The following is a 26,382-nucleotide window of genomic DNA, read 5'->3' as shown; positions in this document are numbered from 1 at the left end:
TACTATACAATATGGGAAGAGCACATCTGAAACGCCATACTCCAGGTTCTATGAGTAAAAATAATAGAAAGCTGTAGTAATTCGATTTAGGCATTAGTGATGTTAGTAGGCTAGGTTCTAAAGGAAGGAAAGTTTGGGCTCCACAACCAGTTAAGGAACTATAAATAGTGAAGGTACTTGCTGAGGACAAAGGAAATATACATTGAGTAGTAGAAGAAGTTAATTATAAATAACAACTGTGACCGTGTGGCTAGTTCTAGAAATGAATTCTACAGTATTATGATATAAGCATATTCATATTCCCCTTTATTTGAATATGTTTATATGTTAATGAAATAGTTTTGGATGTTTCCCACTGTGTCATTCCCTTACAATCACATATAAAACACATTAATAATACTTGTCATGACTTGTATGTCTTCATATTTGTTATAAGATATCAAAGAAAACTCTGAGCTAGTTTCTTTTTTTTAAAGATTTATTTATTTATTTGAAAGACAGAGTTACAGAGAGAGGTAGAGTTAGAGTGAGAGGTCTTCCATTCTCTGGTTCACTCCCCATTTGGCCGCAACAGCCAGAGCTGCACCAATCCAAAGCTAGGAGCTTCTTCTGGGTCTCCCACGTGGGTGCAGGGGCCCGGGGGCTTGGGCCATCTTCTACTGCTTTCCCAGGCCACAGCAGAGAGCTGGATCGGAAGTGGAGCAGCCAGGTCTCAAACCAGCGCCCATATGGGATGCTGGCACTGCAGGTGGCAGCCCCCCATAACAGTTTCATATGTAGAGATATAGATATTTCTCCTAGTGGTTCTGTTTTCTGATTATACCCTGAATGATAACATTAGATAGCATTACATACAGGATACATCTAACTTTAACTGGTATAATAAGTGTTGGCCATCAGTTGGTGAGATACCACCAAAAAAATAAATGTCAGTCTGTGTTTAAGATAATGAAGGATTTTATACTTTTGTTGCTTACTATTTTGCACTAATTTCCTTTGTCACCAAATAGTTGTTCCTTGCTTATGAAGTAAATAAATGGCTCATCAATTATTCAGTTCCATAGAAATGGAAGCATATTTAGCAGTACTAATAGTAGTACCAATATGTGGCAGATTTTTGTTAGACCTTTATAGTTAAATACACACACACACACACACACACAAATTTAGTGCAAGATAGGTACTACAGATTCAATATCTTTTACCTGAAATGCTTGGCACCAGAAGTGTTTCAGATTTCAGATTTTTTTTAATATTTGCATAGACTTTACCAATTGAGAGTACTAATATGGAAATTCAGAATCTGAAAAGCTCCAAAATCCAAAACATTCTGAATGCTGAGTCCTATATGATGCAGCATTCCCATTTCTGGCAATTTACCTAAACAAAACGAAAGCATCATATGAGTTATCTGTACCCTATGTTTATTGCAGCTAATTAACCATAGCTAAGATAGGAATCAACCCAGATGTCTATCAACTGATGATTAGATAAAGAAATTATGGTATATGTACACTATGGAATACCACTCAGCTATAAAAAAAAATAATGAAGTCCTGTCTTTTGCAACAAAGTCGATGTAACTGGAAACCATTATACTTACTGAAATAAGCCAGGCCCCAAATGTGTTCCCTGATCTGTGGTAACTAATAGAGTACCAAAAATATATGTATAGGAGTGGAATTGACATTTTAAACTTGATGATTGTTTGCAGCCCTTGTTACTATTATTAAGGAAGTGTTTTTTTTTTTCTTCATACTATTTGTTGAGCTCATTACTTAGTTTAGGGTTAATTTTATGAGTATAAAGTAAACTGAAAGTAGATCATTGTAAAAATTAAGAGAGGGAATAGGAGATGAATGAAGAGGAAGAGTTGGGAGCGAGGGTGGGAGGGAGGATAGGGTAGGAAGGAAAACTGTGTTCCTAAATCTGTATATATGAAATACATGAAATTTGAATACCTTAAATAAAATTTAAAAAAATTAAAAGAAAACTCCATATGAAAATCCTAGATGGATTGTTGCACTGCCAACAATCTTTAAATGTTGGAAATATTTAATAAAAAAAGATTTTTTAAAAAAGAACCTTGCTCCCACTTGATGGAAGATCCCTTCACCCTGTATCTTCCTCTCTCTGTGTAAGCCTGACTTTCAAATAAATAATAAATCTTCAAAAAATGTTATTAAGCCAAAAATGCCTTTAAGACACCTAACCCACTGAACATCATGTCATAGCTAGACAGTGCACTGTAGCATCCTAGTTGTTTCCCTCTGATGATCTTGTGGTTGACTGGGAGCTATGGCTTGCTCTTTTTTTTTTTTTTTTTTAATTTTTTAATTTTTTTTTATCTTTTATTTAATGAATATAAATTTCCAAAGTACGACTCATGTGTTACAATGGCTTCCCCCCCCATACCGTCCCTCCCCCCCACAACCCCCCCCCCTTCCCACTCCCTCTCCCCCTCCATTCACATCAAGATTCATTTTCGATTATCTTAATATACAGAAGATCAGCCTAGCATACCTTAAGTAAGTATTTCAACAGTTTGCTCCCACACAGAAACATAAAGTGAAAAATAATAGATGATTTTTTTTAAATGATGATGAAATCAGATCAGACCTATTGTCATGTTTAATCCCAGTGAGAGTCAAGTTGGGAATTGATAATTTTTTTTTTTTTTTTTTTTACAGAAGATCAGTTTAGTGTACATTAAGTAAAGATTTCAATCGTTTGCACCCCCATAGAAACACAAAGTGAAATATACTGTTTGAGTACTCGTTATAGCATTAAGCCTCAGTGTACAGCACGTTAAGGACAGAGATCCTACATGAGGAGTAAGTGCACAGTGACTCCTGCCGTTGACTTCACAAATTGACACTCCTGTTTATGGCATCAGTAATCTCCCTATGCACCAGTTATGAGTTTCCAAGGCTATGGAAGCCCCCTGAGTTCTCCGACTCTTATCTTGTTTAGACACGGTCATAGTCAAAGTGGAGGTTCTCTCCTCCCTTCAGAGAAAGGCACCTCCCTCTTTGAAGACCTGTTCTTTCCACTGGGATCTCACTCACAGAGATCTTTTTGCCAGAGTGTCTTGGCTTTCCATGCCTGAAATACTCTCATGGGCTTTTCAGCCAGATCCGAGTGCCTTCAGGGCTGATTCTGAGGCCAGAGTGCTATTTAGGACATCCGCCATTCTATGAGTCTGCTGAGCATCTCACTTCCCATGCTGGACCACTCTCCCCTTTATCCATTCTATCGGTTGGTGTCAGCAGATACTAGACTTGTATGGCTTGCTCTTGTTACCCAGTATCACTAGAGAATATTGTAGCAAATATCAGTAGCCCAGGAAAAGATCAAAATTCAAAATTTGAAGCACAATTTCTATTGAATGCATATTACTTTTGCACGCTAATGAAGCTGAAAAATTGTAAGGTGCACCATTATAAGTTGGAACTATCTATTTATGTTTACATTTGCCTTTGCCAGTGAGTTTTGTATTATCTAATGCTATCATGTTGCTGCTTAGTTTGTGTTTCACGTTGTTTCAAGCCTGTAGCATTCTTGTAAGGCAGTCTGCTCATGGTGGTGAGTCCCCTTGACTGGTTTGCCTGAGAAAATCTGTACCTGTCCTTCACTTTTGGAGGACGTTTTTGCCAGGTATAATTTTTTAGTTGGTAGTTTTTGTCTTTCAGCACTTTGAATATATTATTGTACTTCCTTCTGTCCTGCAAAATTCCTGCTGGAAAACCTGCTGGTAGTATTATGAACATTCCTTTGTGTGAGACAAATAGCTTTTCTCTCTTACTTCTTCCAAAACTCTCTTTTATCTTTGACTTGGTTACTTGATAATAATGAATCTCAGTATCGATTCTTGGGGGCATCTTATTTGAGTACATTGGGCTACCTGGATCAGAATGTCCATTTCCTTCTCCAGATTTGGAGTGTTTTCAGCTGTTATTTCTTTTTGAAAAAAAAAAAAAAAATTGTTTACTTGAAAGGCAGAGTTAGAGAGACGAGAGAAACGGGGAGAGGCAGAAAGAGCAAGAGTGAGCAAGTTTCCATCTGTTGGTTCACTCTCCAAATGGGCACAAAAACCAGGTCTGGGCCAGGCAAAAGCCAAGAACCAGGAGCTTCATCTAGGTCTCCCACATGTGTGCAGGGACCCAAGTATTTGGACCATCCTCCACTGCTTTCTCAGGCACATTAGCAGGGAGCTGGATCTGAAGTAGAGCAGCTAGGACTTGAACCAGTGCTCATATGGGATGCTGGCATTGTAGGCAGCAGCTTTATCCACTGAGCTTCAGCTCCATCTGCCTCAGCCATTATTTCTTTAAAGAACTTTCCCGATGACCTTTGTTCTGTCTTTTTTCCTTTGGAACTGCTGTATTGAGTGTATTGGTCTACTTGATGTTGTCCCTTAAGATTTCTTACTTCTTTTTGCTGCTCTGATTGAGCAATTTCCAATGACCTGTCTTTAAATTTGCTGGTCCTTTCTTCTGTTTGATCTAGTCTGCTGTTGTGTTCTTCAGCTCTGTGATTTCTTTTTAGTACTTAAACTTTTAATTTATTTTCTCTTTATTTGAAAGGCAAGGAGACAGAGACAGACAGAGAAGTCTTTCACTAAATGGTTTAGGCCCCATATGCTCAGCCCAGGCTGGGCCAGGCCAAATCCAGGAGCTTGGATCTTAATCTTGTTTCTCATATAAGTGGCCAGGGACCCAAATACTTAAGTCATCTGTTTTGTCAAAGAGTGTACATTAGCAGGAAGCTGGAATTGTAATCAGAGCCAAGACCTGAACCCAGTCATTCCAATATGGGATGTATACATCCCAAGCAACATTTTAACTACTACACCAAATACCCAATCCTGTTTGGTACTTCTAAATGTTTTCTATCTCTTTGTTGAAATTATCACTATTTCATGCTTTCTTCAGACTTTGGTGAGCATCTTTATGTTGGTTATTTTGAATTCTCTGTCAGATAAATCATGTTTTTCCATAACATTTAGGTCAGTTTCTGGATGTTTGTCTTCTTTTTGTTTGAAATGTATTTTATTGTTTCATTTTCCTTAACTTCCAGTGACCACACATTAGACAGAATAATCACATCTTCCACTAGCCTCATCTAGGAGAAGACTTTTACCAATCAGCCCAGCCAGAGATTGTGGGAGGTTCTCAACCTTTTTGCTAGTCCAACCCACTTTCTTTGTTCTTGGTGGTTCCCAGAGAACTGGAGTATGCTATGTCCTGTTAGTGCTGTGACCCAAGCAAGATGAAAGCCAATCCCTTGGGATCCTCACGGAAAAACTGGATCATTGGATACTCTGCAACTCCTTCTCTCCCCAAGGAGAAGATGAAGCTTGGGGTTTTTCCTGTCTGCTCTGCATTGATGCAGAGAAAGGGGCTGTGGTAACTAGTTTCATGATACCTCATCTACCATCTTTGTTCTCAGTAGCCCCCAAATAGCTAGCATATGTCAGGTCTCCAAACAGGCAGGACAGAAGCACATCTTGTGGGAAATTCCAATTAAAGGTTGGATTTTGACACATGTTCTAATTCTTTCTCTCCCCAGGGAGAACAGAAAGCTGAAATTTTTGGTCCATTCACTTTTTTTTGAGCCAGGGTGAGAGACCATGCTGACTCACAGCCGAAACCATCATCTTTATTCTCACTGGCCCCTGGGAGGATATTTTATTCTGGGTTGTCTGATACACACAAGACAAAGCCAGTTCTTCAGATATACCCCAGTTGAGTTAGTATATTGGACATCCAGGCTAACCCTTTCCATCCCCAGGGAGAATCTGGGAGCAAGAGTTTTTTTACCTACTGGCTCTGTGTTGAGCTGGCAGGAGGGACTATTGTTATTGCCAGCCCAAACCATCATCTCTTTTCTCCCTCAGCCAGCTAGAGTTTGCCAGGCATCATCAGCATTCCAGTTAGTCTGGTATGACAGAAGCCAGTCTTCTGGGAAGCCCCCAGAAAAGTTATGATGTTTTATGCATGATCCATCTCTCCCTCCCCGGGGAGAAGCTGAGAGCCATATGGCTGCATGCTAGAGGTAAAGATTCTGGTAAGTGAGTGTCTCCAGTGTCCCTTCCAGCTTTAAAATGTCTGGTTTTACATTCGCCCAGGCGTACGAGCCTCTCAACTACTTTCTGGATTTCTCACAGAGAATTCACCCATTAATTGTTGAATTGATGTATTCATGGGTAAAGGAGGGTTCAGGATTTCATATTCTGCCGTTTTGCTGGTGTCATCTCTCCTCAAGCAGTCACTTTTTTTTTCTTTTTCTTTTCTTTTTTTTTTTTTTTTTTTAGCATGCCTGTCTCTCTCTTTTTAAAAGTTTTATTTATTTTATTTGAAAGGCAGTGAGACAGAGAGCACTCTCATCCATGGTCCACTCCCCAAATGCCCACAACTGCCATATACACTAACACATACAGAACTGAAACACCAGTTTCACAAAAGAACTCATAGCCTTATCATATATGATGTACTGGTGTTTTCTGTTTCTCTCTCCCTCCCCTTTTTTCCTTCATTTTGTTTTCTAGTGCTGATTGTGAACCACTGAAGTGTGTGGCTGTAGGTTGCTAGGGAAGAATCTACCATTTGAGAAACACAGTGCTCATATTGACTGAATGTTGGCAGTGTTTTGGAAGCCCCTGGTGTGTGTACTCCAGCCATTTCTGCAGCATCTAGCCTCACCTAGGTGTGATCTGACAGCACTTTTTCTCAGCCACACCACATATCTCTCTCGTCACTTTCCATCCTAACCTTCACTGCTGCTCCACAAGGGTTACCGGCAGCTCAGCAGTTCTGATCTGTGTAAACTGCTAATGAAAGGGAATTAACACCCCAGGCAGCAAGCCTTGACAAATGGGAGATGGGAACAGCTGGTGCAACTGTTTCCAAGTTTTGTTCCTTGAGTAGTTAATTCAAAGTATATCCTTGATGCCCCTTCAAATGCCCACCCAAAATATTGAACCCTAGTTGCCTACAATAGTTAATGTTCTATCCGTGCTTTCCAAATTATAATTCACACAGAAAACCTTTAGGGATCATGTTTAAATGCAGATTCTAATTCAGTAAGTCAAGGGAGGAGCTCTGTCTGGTGCCACGGATCACATTTTGGGTTGCAGGGAGTTAGAAAACACACCTTTATATTGGCTTTTCCTCCTTCCGTGTTTCATTCTCCTCAGGGCCTGTTGGGATCACTTCCCCAAATGAGGCATCTGCATACCAGCCTATTTCTCAGGCTCAGTCTTTATGCAGATCCCAGGTAGTATTGACTCAACAGTTCTACTTCTAGGAATGTGTCCTGTAGCTATATTCGTATATTGTGAAATAATGTTATATATGGAAAATACGGAAACATTATAATAACAAAATATTGGAAACCATGTAAATAGCTATAGATGACTGGTTAAATGACTTATGGGATATCTAGATTATGGGCTACTACATAGCTATTTAAACAATAAAAGTTTTTACACTTTATGGACTTAAAAATCTTAAAGATAGATACTAAGTGTAAAAGCCAATGTATAGAAAACCATGCATATTAATGCCCCATTTGATTAAATAAGGAGAAAAATACATATACAACCAAACATCATTTAACAACAGGGAGCCGGCGCCGCGGCTCACTAGGCTAATCCTCCGCCTAGCGGCGCCGGCACACCAGGTTCTAGTCCCAGTTGGGGCGCCGGATTCTGTCCCGGTTGCCCCTCTTCCAGGTCAGCTCTCTGCTGTGGCCAGGGAAGGCAGTGGAGGACGGCCCAAGTGCTTGGGCCCTGCACCCGCATGGGAGACCAGGAGAAGCACCTGGCTCCTGGCTTCGGATAGGCGCGGTGCGCCAGCCGTAGTGCCCCGGCCGCGGCGGCCATTGGAGGGTGAACCCACGGCAAAAGGAAGACCTTTCTCTCTCTCTCTCTCTCTCTCTCACTGTCCACTCTACCTGTTAAAAAAACAAAACAAACAAACAAACAAACAAAAAACAAAAAAACAAAACAGGGACACATTGTGAAGATCAGATCATGGTGTTTTACAAACCACACGAGAATGTGCTTACACAGAGCTAGATGGGATAACCTACTGCACACTTAAGGCTCTATGGTGCAGCCTTTTGCTTCTAGGCTGTAAGCCTGTACTGAAGGTAATAGGCAGTTGTAACACAATGGTAAGTATTTGTGTATTTAAGCATATCTCAACAGAAGTGGTACAGTAAAGATACAGTATGATAAATGTAAAAGGCTATACCCGTAAAGGAGTTTACCATGATTGGCCCTTACAGGACTACAAGTTGCTGTGAATGAGACAATGAGTGGGTAGCGGGTGAATATGAAGGTCTAAAACATTACTGTATACCACTGGAGACTTCATAAACATTGAACACTTTGGCTACCCTAAATTTATTTTAAAATACTTTTTTTTATTAGGGGCCAGGTGATCAATACTTTTCTTTTTAAAAAAGATTTTTAAAATGTTTTTCTTTCTTCAAAATAAATTAACTTTAGATTACTGTAATGTTTTACCTTATAAATTTTCTTTACTATTTTATAGTAATACTTAGCTTAAAACACAAGCACATTGTATAGTACACAAAAATATTTTCTGGTGCAGCTGTTTTTCTAATGGTTGAGATGCCCATGTCCCATATTGAAATGCCTAGATTTGAGACCTGGCATCCAATTCCAGCTTCCTAATAATGCAGACCTGAGAGGCAAAAGTGATAGCTCAAGAAATTGAGTTCCTGCCACTCATGTGTGAGGCCTGGATTGAGTTCCTGGCTCCAGCTCCAGCTCCCACCCATTCATTCCCAGCTGTTTTGGGCATTTGGGAAGTGAACTAGCAGCTGAGAGCTAGCTCATTCACTCTCTTTCTCTCTGCCTCTCAAAAACATTGTCTTTCTGTGTATCTTTATTTTGTAAGCATTTTATATTTTTGGTGTTTAGAAACATTTTTTGTTCAAGACCAGCATACATATTAGCCTAGCCCTATACAGGATCGGAATCATCAACGTCACTGTCTTGTGCCTGCATATCTGTGCCATTGGGAGATCCTCAGGAACAGTGGCACACATGGAGCCCTTATCTCATTTGGAAACAATGCCTTCTTCTGAACACCTCCTGAAGTATCTGCATGAGGCTCTTCTTGAGGAAATGTTACTATCTTCATAAGTATTTCCATGTTTTATTGCTTGGTTTGTTTCTTTTTTTACATCATAGATATGCTTGTAAACTGATAATACAAGATGGACATTTCACTTTATTAATGAAAACTTTTGGTGTTAAAAGTTCATTGTCAAGGCCAGTGCTGTGGCGTAGTTTAAGCCTCTGCCTGAGGAGCCGGCATCCCATACTGGCACCAGTTTGAGTCCCAGCTGCTCCACTTCCCATTCAGCTCCCCACTAATGGCCTGGGAAAGTAGCAAAGGATGGCCCAAGTGCTTGGGCCTCTGCACCCACTTGGGAGACCAGGAAGAAGCTCCTGGCTTCAGATGGGCCCAGCTCTGGCCATTGTGGCCATTTGGGAAGTGAACCAGCAAATGGAAGACTTCTCTATCTTTCCCTCTTTCTGTCTGTAACTCTACATTTCAGATAAATTAATAATTCTTTAAAAACAAAAGAGTTCATTTTCAGACTTTTTAAAGAAATTGCAAAAGCTTCTACTTAACCCTTTTTTTGTGAATTTTCTTGGAGGTTCTTCTCTGTCTCTTCCTGTGGTTGTCTTTTCTCTTGCCTCTTCACCTGGAACTCTTCTAGTTCCAGAATGACCTTATGGGAGCACTCTTATATGGCAGTGCACTGTGACATATAGCACATAACTATATACAGAAAATAATTTGGAAAGAGAGAAGATAGTATTGGTTATAAAATGAGTAGTATGGGGATGAAAAGGAAAGAAAAACTTTTTCTAATCATGCCTTTTGTTTTTGAATTTTGAATCATGTGATTATGTTAACTGCTCAATTACAATGTTGTATTTCGTCTAGAACTATCACATTTTTTTCTTTGAACCTCAAAATACTCTCACACTTAATGTCTAAAATATATTCATGTCAGTATGGAATAAGATCATGTGTCATCTATGTTATGATTTACCTGTGTCTATATTTTAATTTTCTAATAGATTCCAAGCTAAATTATAACTACTAGACTCCATATCTGTATTGTTTAAAAAATTACTGTGAAAAATACATAACATTATGTATATAGTAAACACTTTGTAGATACCCACCAAATTTATTTGAAATACTTTATAGTTGGCTCTACTAGCAGAGCAGTACTTATAGTACTTACAGTAAATTGGGAATATTGCCTAAAGCTCTTAGTAATTGTACAGTTGCTCAGGGAATCACCAGCGGAGGAAAAGATAATGGTACTAAGGGAAAAAATACTTGAATTATGGAAAATTATGACTTTTTTTTACTCAAAGAAATGGAAGTCTGTAATACATTTTAAAATCTTGCTAAATGGGGGGCTGGCACTGTGGCTCACTTGATTAACCCTCAGCCTATGGTGCCGGCATCCCATATGGGCGCCGGGTACTAGTCCCAGCTGCTTTTCTTCCAGTCCAGCTCTCTGCTGTGGCCTGGGAGGGCAGTGGAGGATGGCCCAAGTGCTTGGGCCCTGCACCCGCATGGGAGACCAGGAAGAAGCACCTGGCTCCTGGCTTCGGATCAGCGCAGCGCTGGCCGTAGCGGCCATTTAGGGAGTGAACCAACGGAAGGAAGACCTTTCTCTCTGTCTCTCTCTCTCACTGTCTGTAACTCTACCTGTCAAATAATAAAAAATAAATAAATAAAAAATAAATCTTGCTAAATGTATAAAATATTTAAGTTTTGATGTTCAAGGATTAAACTTATATTAGAAAGTTATATATATGTCTTCAAAAAGTTCATGAAAAATATGTATCATGAAAAAGCTATGCATGGATTTCAAAACTTTTGCACCAAAATGCACTTAGTTCTTCATTCCACTTTCCATGAACTTTTTGAGACCCTCATAAAATCTCAACCTTTGGTCATGTTAAGATATCAACAAATATTTTAGTGTCTGCTGTGATCCATTGCTATGTTACGCAAAACTAGTAAGTAAAAGCAGGCGTGGACTCACACTTATTGAACTTATAGTTTAGTGAGAGGGCGAGGTATTATTAAAATGGTTGTGTTCTTGTTTGCAAAATTACAAGTGAATTAAGTGCTTGAAAGAAAAAGACTAGGTTCTCTGATAGCATGTATAAACATTTTAATGTAGGTGTAGGGAAAATAGAGTGCCTTTATTGAGAGCTGAATGATACAGTGAGTGAAGTCCACACAGTGCTGTCCATGTTTAGTTTTTCAGTCTGTCATTTCCAGATTGATCCATTATGTATTGCTATGAAACAAATCACCCCAGAGCTAAGTGACTGAAAACTGTAATTGTTTCTCACAATTCTTGGGTTGACTGTGGTTCTTGTGCCTGAACTAACTTCCATGACTGAATTCACCTAGCTGCCAGTTGGAGGCTGAACCTCCACTTGGCCTTTTCTTATCGGGCTTCTTTATGGCTAGAGTGGTCCCAGCATCCCAAGAGGAGAGAGAAGCTGCAGGGCCTCTTGAGGCAGGCTCTGCATCTTGCATTTCACCACTGTTGGCTAAAGCAAGTGAAAAAGCCAGTCCAGACTCAAGGCCTGAAGAGGAAATAGATGCTACCTTAATGGATGGGGCTGCGAAACTTTGTAGCCATGCTTTTCAGTCCACTGCAGCCTATTGGGTAATTCTTTATTCAGTAACCAGTTACTTACTAAGCATTGTTTTAAGAACTAGAAATCAAATATGAATTGACAATTTTCCTTTACCTTGGAGCACACAGTATTTGTGAATTGTCATCCCATTTTTCAAAGAGATCAATATTTGTAAACATTTTTTCCTGTGCCATAAAAATGAATAATTAATTTTATAAAATACTCTTCTAAAAAGTAGAGTCTTACCTACTTAGAGAAGAGGAGGAAAATCATTGGGGATTATAAGTAATTTTTAGCCTTTCTAAATTTTCCACAAGGACCACACATTTTTCCATTTTTATAAGTATTATTTTATTTATTTGAAAGGCAGAGTTACAGAGTGAGAAAAGGAAAAAGCAGAGAAATCTTTTATCCACTGATTCACTCCCCAAATGATCTCAGTGGCCAGGGCTGGGTCAGACTGAAGCCAGGAGCCAGGAGCTTATCCCATGTGGGAACAGAGGCCCAAGGACTAGAGCAGTCTTCTGGTGCTTTCCCAGTATCTGAAGTAGAGTAGCCAAGACTTGAACCAGAGCCCATAAGGGACACCAGCATTGCAGGCAGCAGCTTTACCCACTACACCACAATGCCGGCCCTGTATTTTTTTGTTTATAAAAAATTTATTTGAGAGAGAGAAAATTCTCACCTGCTGTTTCACTCCCCAAATAACCACAACAGCTACAGCAGGGCTGGGGGGGTGGTGTCCAAGCCAGGGGCCAGGAACCGAATCCAAGTGTCCCACATAGGTTGCAGGACTAAACTATGTAAGCCATCACTGCTGCCTCCCACAATCTGCATAAACAAGAAGCTAGAATCAGGATCCAGAGCCAGAAATTGAACCCAGACACTCCAGTGTGGGGCATGGATGTCCTAACCAGTGGCTTACCCAGTAGGCCAAACACCCACCCCAATAACATGTATTTTATAGCCAATAAGTATTTTTTAAAGATTTATTTATTTATTTATTTGGAAGAGAAGGAGAGGCAGAAAGAGAGGTATTCCATCTGCTGGTTCACTCCCCAATTGGCCCCAACGTCCGGAGCTGTGCTGATCCAAAGCCAGGAGCCAGGAGCTTCCTCCGAGTCTCCCATGCAGGTGGAGGGGCCCAAAGACTTGGGCCATCTTCTACTGCTTTCCCAGGCCATAGCAGAGACTGAATCAGAAGTGGAGCAGCCGGGACTGGAACCGGCGCCCATATGGGATGCCAGCACTGCAGGTGGCAGCTTCACCCACTATGCCACAGCATCAGTCAACCAATAAGTATTGATAATCTCAGAGTAGTAAAGTTTTTCTTGGTAGTTATAAATTGCTCTCAGGTTTGTTTTAGCTGCTTTTTTTTTTTTTTTTTTTTTTTTTGACAGGCAGAGTGGACAGTGAGAGAGAGAGACAGAGGGAAAGGTCTTCCTTTTGCCGTTGGTTCACCCTCCAATGGCCGCCGCGGCCGGCGCACCGCGCTGATCCGATGGCAGGAGCCAGGTGCTTTTCCTGGTCTCCCATGGGGTGCAGGGCCCAAGCACCTGGGCCATCCTCCGCTGCACTCCTTGGCCACAGCAGAGAGCTGGCCTGGAAGAGGGGCAACCGGGACAGAATCCGGCGCCCCAACTGAGACTAGAACTTGGTGTGCCGGCGCCGCTAGGCGGAGGATTAGCCTAGTGAGCTGAGGCGCCAGCCCTTAGCTGCCTTTTAAAGGTGGGTCTATCTCAGCTCAAAGTTGGGTCTTTTGGATAATTATGAATGAATGAATGAATGAATATTGTAAATAAAATAAATTACAAATACATTAGCTACCTGCCATATTGTTTTTTGCAGGTAATATCACAAAAGAACCATGTTTTATTAGAAAGTTATTTTCTGAGGAATAATACTATCTAACTTTTTTCCAATATTTTTTAAATTCTAAGAATGATAAGAATGCTGCTTTTCTTCTGATGGAAAGTGACAGGCTTGTCATCAGTTTGCCCAGAGTGAAGTGGACAGAAGCAGCATTGACTATGGCATCTCAGCTCCAAGAGGAATGTATTGAGTTTATTGTGAAAAACTTCTCCAAGATTATTCAAAGTGAAAATTTTGCTCTTCTCTTACAGGTACTATGTCTCAAAATTATATCCTATATTTAGCCCCATCTTTGTGTTCTGATTTTAATTACATAAGAATTTTTTAAAATGCAGGCTGCCTTTGATTAAATTTGTATGATTTAAGTAAATTCCTTAGCAGATGGCATGTTTGCATAGGATTTAGAGCACTGATGGACAGGATTTTTGGCTCACAAGGGAATGAAGGCAAGGAGGGACAGGTTTGAGTGTTCTGGCAAGGCACAGTGTAACTCTGGCCAACTGTAGCCTTCAATCAGCATAGTCACATTCTAGAAACCAAAGTCATAATGCTGTTGTTTTGGTCAGCAATACCATTATAGTCCATGCTAAATTTCCAATCTTACTGGGGAGCTACTTCCTCTAAAATAATCATTGAAAAAAAGAGATAGTAATGCTTATTTTTAGGTTCTGTTTTTAGGGCATGTTAACTCTTAATGTGTATAAATACATGTAAAGAAGGAATCTTCAAAAAGTTTTTGGAAAGTACATTATGAAAAAACTATTCATAGATTTAAACATTTTTGCATAAAAATACACTTATGTTTTATTTCCATTTTCCTTAAACTTTCTGAAGTTCCCTCATATATGTGTATATGTGCAGATTTTTTTAACAAAGGAAAAGAGCAGATATGATTTCCAGTTGACTTCATACAGCTTATTCTACTGTTAGAACAGACTTTCACATTTATTTATTTTACATGGTTTCCCATTAAATACCAGTTTCTGTGTTTTATAGTCACAAGCAATGAGCAGTACATATGATCTGTTGGACAAAATTTTAAAAGCAATTGAAGAAAACATTACCACTGAAAACAGCTGCTCTCTCCTCATGGCCCTGGACACATTACTGAGTTCGGATAGTACAAAAGAAATGGTACTGAATGTAATAACAGTCATTAAAATAATGTAATATCTTAACCTTAAAATGTTTCATATGTCTGCATCTATGAAGCTGGGGCTTGATTATGTGTATGTTTGGAATATTTTACAATACAAGATTTTTCGAATTCCATTTACCTCCAATTGTATTTGTTATAAAAGTTTAGAATTTGACAGAGCAGGGGGAGGTTTGGAGGGAAGAAAGGAAGGAAGTATCATTATATTCTTAGAATTGTATCTACAAATTATATTGAATCTGTTAGACACTAAAAATTAAAAGAAGTTTTTTAAAGAATTTGGTAGTTTGGTTAATTTTAAGCATAGTTTGATACTTAGCAATATTATTTGGCATAGCATACCTCTAATATTTCTTCCTAGTCACCACATTTAACTTTCTGAATATAAAAATGTATATTTTAGAGTTTTCAATTGTCAGTGTCTTTTATTTTCGTAATTTATTTTAATTCTTTTTTCTAAAATCATATTTTTAAAATGACATTGGAAAAAAGAAAAATTACAATATAAATCTTTTAGGTGCAGTTAACCAATGGTAATTAATAAGCTAATTACAAATTATTATCATTTGTATTCAACATTAATGATAATAACATTTCAGCATATTTATTACTGTTGTTTAGAGTATTTGACCTTGTAATGTCATAGCTGATTTGAAAACACTGTGGAAGGTATCCATGTAAAGACCATTGGTATTTTAAAATAATGTTTATTTGCAAGGATAAGATTTAGCTTCATGTTCATCATAAAATTCTGTTGTTACTGAGTAAGCCTTTGTAAATTACATGTACCAACGATCTTAAAAATCTAGGTGATGACATCATTGATCTAGCTTAGGAGTAAGTAGATTCGGAAAGGAATAATGACTGGTTGCTATGACAATGTGGCTCTCACCAGCTGCTGATTTGTTGCTTGAACACAGGGTTTTACGTGCAAGATCCAAGCTCTGCGTGATAAGCTGTGGATCTTCCAGGTTCAGTCTTTCTATGCTGTTCGTCACACAGAGGGCTGGAAGCTGATGAGCACAGATGATCAAGAGAAAATCCAAGCAGGTATGTTAACCTTGAGGGTTTTTTTGATTTTTATGATCTTTGTGACAGCAGATTATTTTGAGGGCATTCTAGTAAGTGGTAAGATTAACATTTGTATGCTTCAGCTTGATAATAGAGTGGTAAGTCAAACTGTGGTAGTATGTTTAAGCAGTTTTAACAATCATGCTTTTTTTCAGTTCTTAGAAAATGAAACTCACTTCCTTTTTATATGTTAATTTTTAATCCCACTGTATGTTAGCAACAATATTCCAGACAAATTTGCTTAAAAGCATTCTTTTGAAGAAATTCGGAGGATATGAAAATGTAATCTACCAAACATACTTTCTCTTCCCACTTAAAATATATTTGCCATAGTGCTTTTCCATAAGATATGCTTTCTTGTGGTGTTGCCTAGATTAGAAGGCTTATTTTACAATTGATTGATCCAGTGATGTGTTGTGTGCGGCTGCGGAGCGTCCCTCAGGAGCCGCACCGTGCTCTCGGACATATTTAATAGGTACCACTTGGAACATTAGCATAAACAAAAGATGTGTATTGCCCTGAATGCCTGTTTGTTTCAAAAATATTAAAATAAAATTTTGAGGGTGTGGAATTAAAAATGGCTTCATGCCTATTTTGGGGTTAAAGCAGGTACTTAGAAAAAATACTGGCATATTCAGCAAGTATACTTTCAAAAATATTTTGAGAGATTACATTTTATGAAGCAAACATTTTGTGCTATAGAACACGGGAGCCAAATATGATGAGGTATATTCTTGATAATGCATAGATATGTTCAGTTCTTTAGTGAAATAGTCAAAATGTGACTGCACTGTCTCGTGTTTTAAGCATAATATGATGGTATAGCTAAATGTGATCTGAAGAGCACTTTTCAAAGGAATTCCATTTTCTAAACAAGAAAATTCATGAAAAGAAGGTCTTTAGAAATGGGTGTCTTTTTCTTTGTGACTATTTCTATGCTGATTTTCAGAACGGTAGTTTATTTTTGCTACAAAATCTATATAAATGTGAAGAAACATGATCAGTACTCCATGAGTAGATGTCCTTCAACTCTTCTGTGAAAGCAAACTTTGTTTTTTCTCTGTTTCAGAGGATCTCATAGTTGAGCTCTTCAAACAGCATTCTTTAATTTTTCAAAGTGCTAATTAAAAATATAATATACATATGTTCACATATGTAAATAAAATGTCACTGATAATCCAACTAATTATCAAAAAAATTTTCATTATGTTACATTTCATTAGTGTGATAATTTTTTTTTAAATCTTAAATATGTTGAATTGTAATGAGTCCTATAATTACTGCATTTGGGAACCCAAATAAAGGAATGGATCTGGGTTGTCTCTGTTATAACATTTCTTATGTTCTGGCTGAGTTACTGACATTTTGGAGAAAATCTCTTATGAGTGTCTTCCCATGTAGTAGTGTGCAGTCACTTGCTTACTCGCAGTTAGTTCCTATAATGCCATTTCCAGGTTCTTGCTTTGTCTTATAGCACATATCTGATAGAATAGAGGCTGTGGGAGGCGCATGGTAGACTTACAGATAATGTAATCTGTTTTCTACTAGCTGACTTGACAAACATTGAATAATCTTTATAGTTTCTGTATATTTCTTCAAAATATATCTTAAAGCCCTGTAACCTTCAAAAGAAAGCAATACATTAGTTAAACTATAATTTTAGTCCTTATTCCATTATTCTTATATATTTCCCATCATTCTAATTCTTAAGATTAAAATATGAGCTCCTCAATAATTCTCATATAAAATTAACTTATGAAATGAATTTTTATTTCATTCTAAAAAGAATGATGAGTTTGAGGTTTCTTGTTTTATTTTCAACAGAACCTTATTTTCATATCTTTCCTCCTTCCTCCTGATATACTTCAAAACCAAAAAATATTTCAACAGTGTACTTTTATATTTTAATTTCAAAAGTGTACTTTTATATCTTAGGATAAATATTTTCTTCCATCTAATAATTTATAAAATATCACATTTGCCATACTCCATATTTTTTTTTGAAAATGGAAAACTTAAACCCAGTTACTCAAAATTTTACAACTTGAGAAAATTTTGGCTTTTTTGTAAATGCAGCAATCTTCTCTGTGAGATTGTGCATTTCCTATTTATTAATTTTACAAAATTATTTTTTTAATTTTAAAATTAATTTTTTAAAATTAATTTTAAAAAATCTCATGGCCCGGAAAATAATATTGAAAATTAGGTTTTTAATAAAAAGATATAAAATAGAATTGGGAGTATTTTTGTGTGCTACATTGGTTTCAGTTTTTTTTAATTTCCATCAAAATATAACCGTTTTCTGCTAGTATGCTGTTGCCTTCTATTTCTATGTTAATAATAATGCTTCCTGTAAAAACAAACTGCTATTTCTTTCTACAGCTGCATTTGACAAAGGTGATGATCGAAGACTTGGCAAAAAGCCTATATTCAGTAGCTCTCAGGTAAGCTCTCTAAATTCTATAGATTAAATGGAAAAATACCAAATAACTTGAATTTTACTCTTTTATATTTCTGAATAATTCTTTAAAATCTATTAATTCATTATTAAAACTTTTTTTTAAAGATTTATTTATTTATTTGAAAGGCATAGTTACAGAGAGGCAGAGGTAGAGGAAGAGACAGAGAGAGGTCTTCCATCCAAGGTTTCACTCCCCAAATGGCTGATCCAAAACCAAGAGCCAGGAGCTTCCTCTGGGTCTCCCACATGGGTGCAGGAGCCCAAGGACTTGGGCCATCTTCTACTGCTTTCCCAGGCCATAGCAGAGAGTTGGATTGGAAGTGGAGCAGCTGGAACTCGAACCGGTGCCCATATGGGATACTGGCACTTCAGGTGGCAGCTTTACCTGCTACGCCACAGCACTGGCCCCAAAACTATTTCTTAATGGAAATAACTTTGAGCCTTTTTAAGATCAAGTGAGTATTTAGTAAATTTCTGATACACAGCTGGCATAGGAATTGTTTCCCTTTTTCATTTCCTTGAAAACCTTTTTGGCAACTAATATATTAGAGCTATTCCAGTAGGACAGAAATTGTCCGGAATTTTAGACCTAATTCAATATCTTTCTAATTAACCTACTTCTTAAAAAAGAAAGTTTGAGTTCCAGTTTTCTCTAAGATTTTAATTCACAAAGTATATTTTCAGTGTGAAAAAACTAATTAATAGCAAAAATACAATTATTTTACTTTGAAATTTACTTTTTTACTTATATGAGGTATCTAAAGTTGTCAGACTCTCAGAAATAGAAAGAATGGGGGTTGCCAGGGAGTGCAGGGGAGGAAGTTGAGGGTGAGGGGATGAGAAGAGGAGTTGTTTATGGGTATGGACTCAGTTTTGCAAGATGAAAAAGTTTTAGAGGTCAGCTATACAACATTACTAGTTAACATTAGTTAACATTACTACACTATGTACTCAGAAATGATTAAAATGATAGCTCTTTGGTTTTGCTTTTTTTTTTTTTTACTTCACATACATACACAAAGGTATTTGTTCATTATATCCTAAAATACAAGATGTTCACTTCTTCAATCATATATTTAAGTACCAAATTACACCAACTACTGTATTACAGTGTTATGGAGTCGTATATTGAGAGTTTTAGTTTGGAATGCAAAGAACATATTGCCTGCGCAGAACAAAATAGAGAATCCTCTTTTCATCCTCATCAGTCAGTGGCTAGCAATTAATAGAGCTCCAAGCCATAACCAAGAGCTTGCATAGCTAGGGGTAGGGAGTCAAGCTCTGAACGTTTTGGGTGAGAAACTGGGATGCTGGAGCTTCTTGCTATAGATACCTCCTAGGATTGTGTGTTTCACAATATCCTAACACCATCACATGCCCCATCTAAGAACATCTAGCACCAAGTTTGAGAACTGCTACATATCGAGCTCCCTCTTAGAATTTTTTTTTTTTTCTAATTTGTGAGGCAGAGAGAGAGCGAGCAAGTGAGCGCTCTCCATCTCCCACCCCATCATCTGCTGGATCACTCCCAAAACGCCTATAGCTGCCAGCCCCACCTAAGAACTAGCACCAACTAAGTTGGGAAAATTGCTACACATCACAGCTCCTCTTTAAATTTTTTTAATTTGATAGGTAGAAAGAGAGAGATGCAGACAGAGCTCCACACACCCCACCTCACCATCTGCTAGTTCATTCCCCAAATGACAGCAATTGCCAGTCTCAAAACCAAGAGCTGAGAACACAATCCAGATTTCTCACATGAGTTTAAGAACCCAACCACGTGAGCTATCACCACTGGCTCCCTGGGTCTGCATTAGCAGGAAGCTGGATTCTGGAGCTTGGAACAAAACCCAGGCACTCAGACATGACAGGCATGTCTCTTGAGGTATCCTTATGGGGCTGACATTCTGGTTTAGCAATTAAGCCACCATCTGCGGTGCCTGCATCCTATATGAGTGCCAGTTTGAGTCCCAGCTGCTCCACTTCTGATCCAACTCCCTGCTAATGTGCCTAGGAAAGGAGGGGAAGATAGCTTGGACCCCTGTACCCATGTGGGAGACCTGGATGAAGCTCCTGGCTTCAGCCTGGCCCAGCCCTGTTCATTGTGGCCATTTGGGGGAGTGAACCAGCAGATGGAAGATCTCTTTCAAATAAATAAATAAATAAATAAGTCAGAAAGAGAGAGAGAGGAAGGGAGAGAGAAGGAGAGAGGGAGGAAGGAAGGGAAAGAAAAGGAAGGAAGGACATCTTTCCCTTTTGTCTTTCTTACTTATCATAATCTATTACTCCTTTGTTCCACGTATGTTCTGTATTAAAAAATTAAAAATTAAATAAATGTTTATAAACTAAAAAACAAAGGGCTACACTGAGGATGCACATTATAACTTAATAGAGGAGCTAGTGTTGTGATTCAGTAGGTAAGCCCCACTTGCATCAGCAGCATCCCGAATCCAGGTGCTGGTTTGAATCCAGGCTACTCTGCTTCCTATCCAGTCCTTGCTAATGCACCTGGGAAGGCAGCGGACTGTGGCCCAACTGCTTGGGTCCCTGCCATCCAGATGGAGTTGCCAGACTCAGATGGACTTGTTGCTCCTGACTTTGGCCTGCCCCAGCCCTGGCTGTTGTGGCCATCTGGGGAGGTGAACCAGCAGATGGAAGATATCTCTCTCTTCCAGTCTCTGTTTTTGATGTTTTGCCTTTCAAATAAATAAATCTAAAAAAAAAAAAAAAAAAAAAAAAAAGGCAGTGCTGAGAAACACTATAGGGAAGAACACTTTGAATTCCATTTTACCAGGAATTTCCCCCGTCAGATTACTATGGAACACCACAAGGCTTCCCTTCAACTCCTTCTAAGCAAATCACACAGTTCTGCAGAAACCACTCTAGGAAATGGTCTAGGACACTTTTCTAGCTGCTGGTTCCCTGTTACCTCTGTGATTTTTTTTAATGCCCCCAGGAAGCAGCCTACTTGGCTTTCCTTTCCCCTGTTGTCAACAAGACTTTTCCTCCTCCCTTGCCTTACAGACAAACAGAACAGAGTCTCATTGATTTATATCTTCCTGATTTTAACAGCGTCTAAGGGGTTTTTCTGGTAACAACAAGAAGGAAACAGGGCAGTAAGTTTCCCTCCAAAGGCAGTGTTGTCCTAAAATAGGTGCTGGATATGAAGCTGGATGAGTTCCAATTTTGACTTCATATTTATTACTTGTGACATTCCTGTCTTACTTTGCTTATATATGAAATGGAGTAATAAAACCCAGCAAGATTATTGTGAAAATTAGGTGAAGCAATTTACATGCAGTTATTTGATGTATACTCGATGCCCAATAAATGTGGGATGAATAAATGTGTTTTCCAAAGAGAGATGAAATCTTTACAAGGTGGAAAAAGGAGAGAAAAGTTAATCAGATAATGCCAACCTAAAAAAGGTTAAGAGTGCAAAACTAAAACACTTATGGATAAAATATGTAGTATCTGGGATTTGCTTCATAATAAAATGGGGATAGGTATTTATGAATTGGCCATGAATTAATCATTGTTAAAGCCAAGTGTTAGTTACAGGGGCAGTCATGATACTGTTCTGTCTTCTTCTGATTATATTTAAATTCTTCTATGATTAAAAAAAATTTTTAAAGATTTATTTATTTGAGAGGTAGAGTTATAGACAAAGAGAGGAAGAGGCAGAGAGAGAGGTCTTCCATCTGCTGGTTCACTCCCCAAATGGCTGCAAGGGCCAGAGCTGGGCCAATCTGAACCCAGGAGCTTCTTCTGGGTCTCACACATGGATGCAGGGGCCCAAGCACTTGGACCGTTTTCTGCTGTTTTCCTAGGCCATTAATAGAGAGCTGGATCAGAAGAGGAAAAGCAGTCAAGACATGAACCAGTGACCATATGGGATGCTGGCACTAGAGGTGGAGGCTTAGCCTACTGCACCACAGTGCCAGCCCCCTACGATAAAAATTTAACAAAAAAGGAAAGAGGAAATAGTACTAGAACACAAAAAGCTATCAAGAGGCATGCTTTCAGGCAAGGATAGGGAACATCTGGCCCATGGGCCATGGATGGCTGCGAACTCATTTGGTCTGGCTTTGCCAAGGCACTGCAGATGGGACTTGAAATTCAGCTAATCTGTAGCAGGTTCATTTTTAAATTGATATTTTTGTATAGCCTACAAATGATGTTACAAATATGCAGATGCCCTTGGCAGAAAAAAGTTCCCTACCCCTACCTTAGCAGATTAGCCACTTGTCTACTTTTCTGTAAGTAGCATGTGGTGACCACTCCCAGTTGGCCATTGCTGTATAATAAATGTATGTAAGCTTTGCAGATATAAGTCTGACAGTGCTTAGATATACCAACATGTTAAGTCCTCATAATACTGTATCATGTTAATGAGAAATTTTAATGGAGTGTAGTTACCCCATTTACCACATAAATTTCACCCATAGCATAATACTTCAAAATGTATAGATTCAAAGACAGCATAAATTAAGTAGAATCAGTTTTAATGTGAAAAGTGTTCTAAAAGGCCTGGTTTTAGGTATTAAAGTAAAGAAATGTGGTTTTAGGGGGTTTTTGTTTGTTTTGGTTTTTGTTTAGCTAAGATTTGGTCAAGAAAGGAAGAAAGAATAAAAATTTTAAAATGAGCGTCTCTGAGCTTTAGAAGTATTGGACAGAATCTTAGAACATTCCTATGACTAGGACAAGTCTCTGTACTGTAGACATGAGGATTCTATGCCCAGAGATGTGAGTATCTCTTCTTAAATAGGTCAGGTAAAGGCAAAGCCAGGACAAGTATATGGTGATTCCTTTATCACCACACCTTGCTTTTACATAAATTCAGCCAAGTTATTTATTTATTTATTTCACATCTCTGTGTGTGTGTGTATGCTTGCATGCACATATATACATAAGTAGCACATTATATTTTATGTTACACAATTAATGTAATTAAGAGCTTTTCATACTTAGAAATAATTAGACCTGGAACTATATAGCAATATATGCTCAGTTTTAACATTTTCAACATTATGGGGTGCCTGGTATGGGATGGGCAAGGTGCCAAGGGGTTTAGAAACAAAAGGTGAAGACAACATAGGCTGTCATACAACTTTCCAAAGGAGAAAAAAGAAGCACTTACATATTTATATGAAAAATGACAATATAATCTTAAAATTTTATTCTAAAATTCCTACCAGCTTTTAAGATTTATTGTTCCCTTGCATACCAATGGTTGGTTTTAAGCAAAATGATGAAGTAGGTGGATTTGTCTTCAGTGGCCCTTTGTTTTCTACTTTTTACCTATTTCAGTTAATCTTAGGACCTCTTGTTTTCTCCACTTCCTCTAGCTGGCTAATAATGTTCTTTTAAAAATGAAGCTTTTCAGATAATAAAATGGTATTTTGCTTAGAAGCTCTAAAAAAGAAAGAAACTGTTACATAAACTCTAAGAAATAAACTAGTCTTAGCATGGAGGATTAAATTTTTGATGGTAAAGTCTGATGAAGAGATAGTTTTTGTAAAATCTGTAAGGTACCTCAGCTTAGACCATTTATATGACTACCTGTTTGAGGCAGTAAATCATGAGCTCTAGTCCTAACTGCACCCTTTACCAGATGTGACCTTAGATAAGTCACATACGTGCTTTCATCTCCAATTTCTTGTCTAAGAAATAGAAATAGCCACAGGAACTATTTCATAGAAATATTATGAGGGTTAAGTGAGGTGAGGTATGAACATGGTTTATTAGACATAACCTGGGATATCATTCACTGAAGATATCCTGAAATTTTAGATATTAATCTGTACTTCAGAAGTTAAAACAGCATGCCTTTTAAATAAACATTTTATACTGTATTTCAGATTTAATTGAGATAATATAACCAGAGACAGAAAGTTTTGATCAAATGATAAAAAGACAATTCAAGTTTTGAGTGACCCTAAATCACCAAAGGAACTTCGCTTTTTTTTCTCTCTTTTAAAAAGTGGCTTTTTGAAATAGTAAGTATTAAATGCCAAAGACTTCAGTTAAGTTACTAAGTATTTTTTTTTCTTCTTTATAGCAAAGGAGACAAGTTTCTGATGCAGGTGTTATAAACAAAAAGTCTTGCAGGAGAAATAGCAAGAAAGACTGCTGGAGTTCTGTCTCTGCTAATCAAAAGATGAAGTCGGATGGATTAGGAGCTTCTGGACATTCCTCAAGCACTCACAGAAATAGTACAAATAAAACTCTTAAGCATGATGGTTTAAAGGAAAAGGATGATATGAAAATAGCATCTAAGATTACAAAAGAATTAAAAACTGGGGAAAAAAGTGTTTCTGGAAAGCCTAAAACTATAGTAAAGCCCAAAACAGAAAACAATGACAATGCAAAGTTGGAAACCATGTCATCTAGACAAGTTGTGGAAAGACCGGCACCAGCAGCAGCAGCTGGACAGAAAAACTCAGTAAATGGAAAAGGGAAATCAATGGAAAATGGAAATCAAACAGGGCAGATTACAGGTGCCAGACCCAAGACACTTACTGGAAACTCAAATGTACAGGTCAGAGCAAAGCCTTTGAAGAAAATGACCGGGAAAAATTCTCCATGTCCCAGCATTGCAGGACAGTCCAACAGATCTACAAATTCAAGTATGGAGTTACTGATTTCCACTGAATGTCTCAATGAACCAGAAGAAAATGGATCAATGGGTGCAGAGAAGTCTTCTGGTCATAAGCCTTCGTTTTGCAATTCTTCAGGACAGATGGTGAAAAACAGTGTAGAGAGTGTCAAAACTTCCACTGTGGGTAGGTCTTGGCAATCTAATTTTTAAAATAAGATTTATTTATTTGAAAGGCAGAGTGATAGAGAGAGGGGAGAGAAAGAGAGAGATCTTCCATCTACTGAATCACTCCCCAGATGGCTGCAGCAGCCCCTGGCTGGGTAAGGCCAAAGCAAAAAACCCAGAACTCCATCCAGGTCTTCCACATGAGTGGCAGGGGCCCAAACACTTGGGCCATCTTCCACTGTCTTCCCAGGCATATTAGCAGGGAGCTGGATCAGAAAGGAAACAGCTAGGTCTTAAACCAGTTCTCTGATACAGGATTCTGGCATCACAGGCTGCAGCTTAAACCTCTGTGCCATAGCAGCACCCCCAGCAGTCTAATTTTTAACAGATTCTGACAGTTAAAGTTCCTAGAAAAATATGATCTTGTATTAGAGCTTTTATTTAGTTTCACATGCCAAAAATTATTTATCTGTTGTATTCATGCAAACTGAGGGAAAACAATTCCTACTTTAACATTTAATTTTACTTATAGTGTGTAGCCAGTAAATTTACACAGTTGTTACATATTAAATATATTCCATCTCATGACTCACTTGTTCTTAATTTATAGCCATAAAATCTCGACCTGTTTCAAGAGTTACCAATGGAACGTCTAATAAAAAAAACACTCATGAACCAGACAATAATATAAATAATAGGTAGGTCTCCATTCAGTATATTATCTGTAGATTAGCTTTCTCTGAAAGTTAATTGTATACCAACTTCTAGTTGAATATTTTAAAAATTTCTTTGTTAAAAAATTAATGTTTTTATATAATGATATTTTAAATTATTTTCTCATTGAAATAAGTATATGTAGAATGATCAATGTAAAATATTAGAATATTGTTCATGATGCATGATTATACTTATTACTTTATTGTACTTCAGCAATAGTTTTATAAACTTAAACACTTGTGAACAGATGATTCTGTTATTAGAAAAACTATATTTTTTATTTCTTGAGAAAAATATATTTCATGTATGGATGTTTTAAAAGTTAATTTTTTGGAATCTCAGTGTGATACTGAATGCTAACCATTTTTCTTAGCATACTAAAGAAGGTCAGTGGCAAAGGATGTAGTGATCCAGTACCACAAGCAGTTTTGAAGAAAAGAGGGAATGGGAGTGGATGTGCTACAGCTCAGCAGAGGACCAAGAGTACCCCAAGTAATCTTGCTAAAACTCAAGGTAAAGCTGAAATAGTCCTGGATTCCAAAAGTAGTATTTTTGTTAAAATTAGATAACCAGGACCCTGACTTGGATCTGCCATAGGAAATAAACAAAATCAT

The 26,382-nt window shown here is 37.9% G+C and overlaps 1 protein-coding gene across 5 annotated transcripts in view; it reads left to right on the top strand.

The window, feature by feature from the left end:
* BTBD8 (BTB domain containing 8) overlaps positions 1-26,382 on the top strand; it is a 116,069-nt gene that overhangs the window by 68,235 nt on the left and 21,452 nt on the right. For all 5 annotated transcript variants that reach the window (XM_008264890.5, XM_070078046.2, XM_008264889.5 and 2 more), the window contains exons 10-16: positions 13,666-13,848; positions 14,594-14,731; positions 15,674-15,803; positions 18,207-18,268; positions 24,347-25,070; positions 25,662-25,749; positions 26,142-26,281. In XM_008264890.5, coding sequence (XP_008263112.3) covers positions 13,666-13,848; positions 14,594-14,731; positions 15,674-15,803; positions 18,207-18,268; positions 24,347-25,070; positions 25,662-25,749; positions 26,142-26,281 — 1,465 coding nt within the window. The remainder of the gene's footprint in view (positions 1-13,665; positions 13,849-14,593; positions 14,732-15,673; positions 15,804-18,206; positions 18,269-24,346; positions 25,071-25,661; positions 25,750-26,141; positions 26,282-26,382) is intronic.

The sequence above is a fragment of the Oryctolagus cuniculus genome, chromosome 7, assembly GCF_051225735.1.
Source record: "Oryctolagus cuniculus isolate XC-2025 breed Fujian yellow rabbit chromosome 7, ASM5122573v1, whole genome shotgun sequence".
NCBI classification, from domain to species: Eukaryota; Metazoa; Chordata; class Mammalia; order Lagomorpha; family Leporidae; genus Oryctolagus; species Oryctolagus cuniculus.
This window is presented reverse-complemented; position numbering and strand designations above follow the sequence as displayed.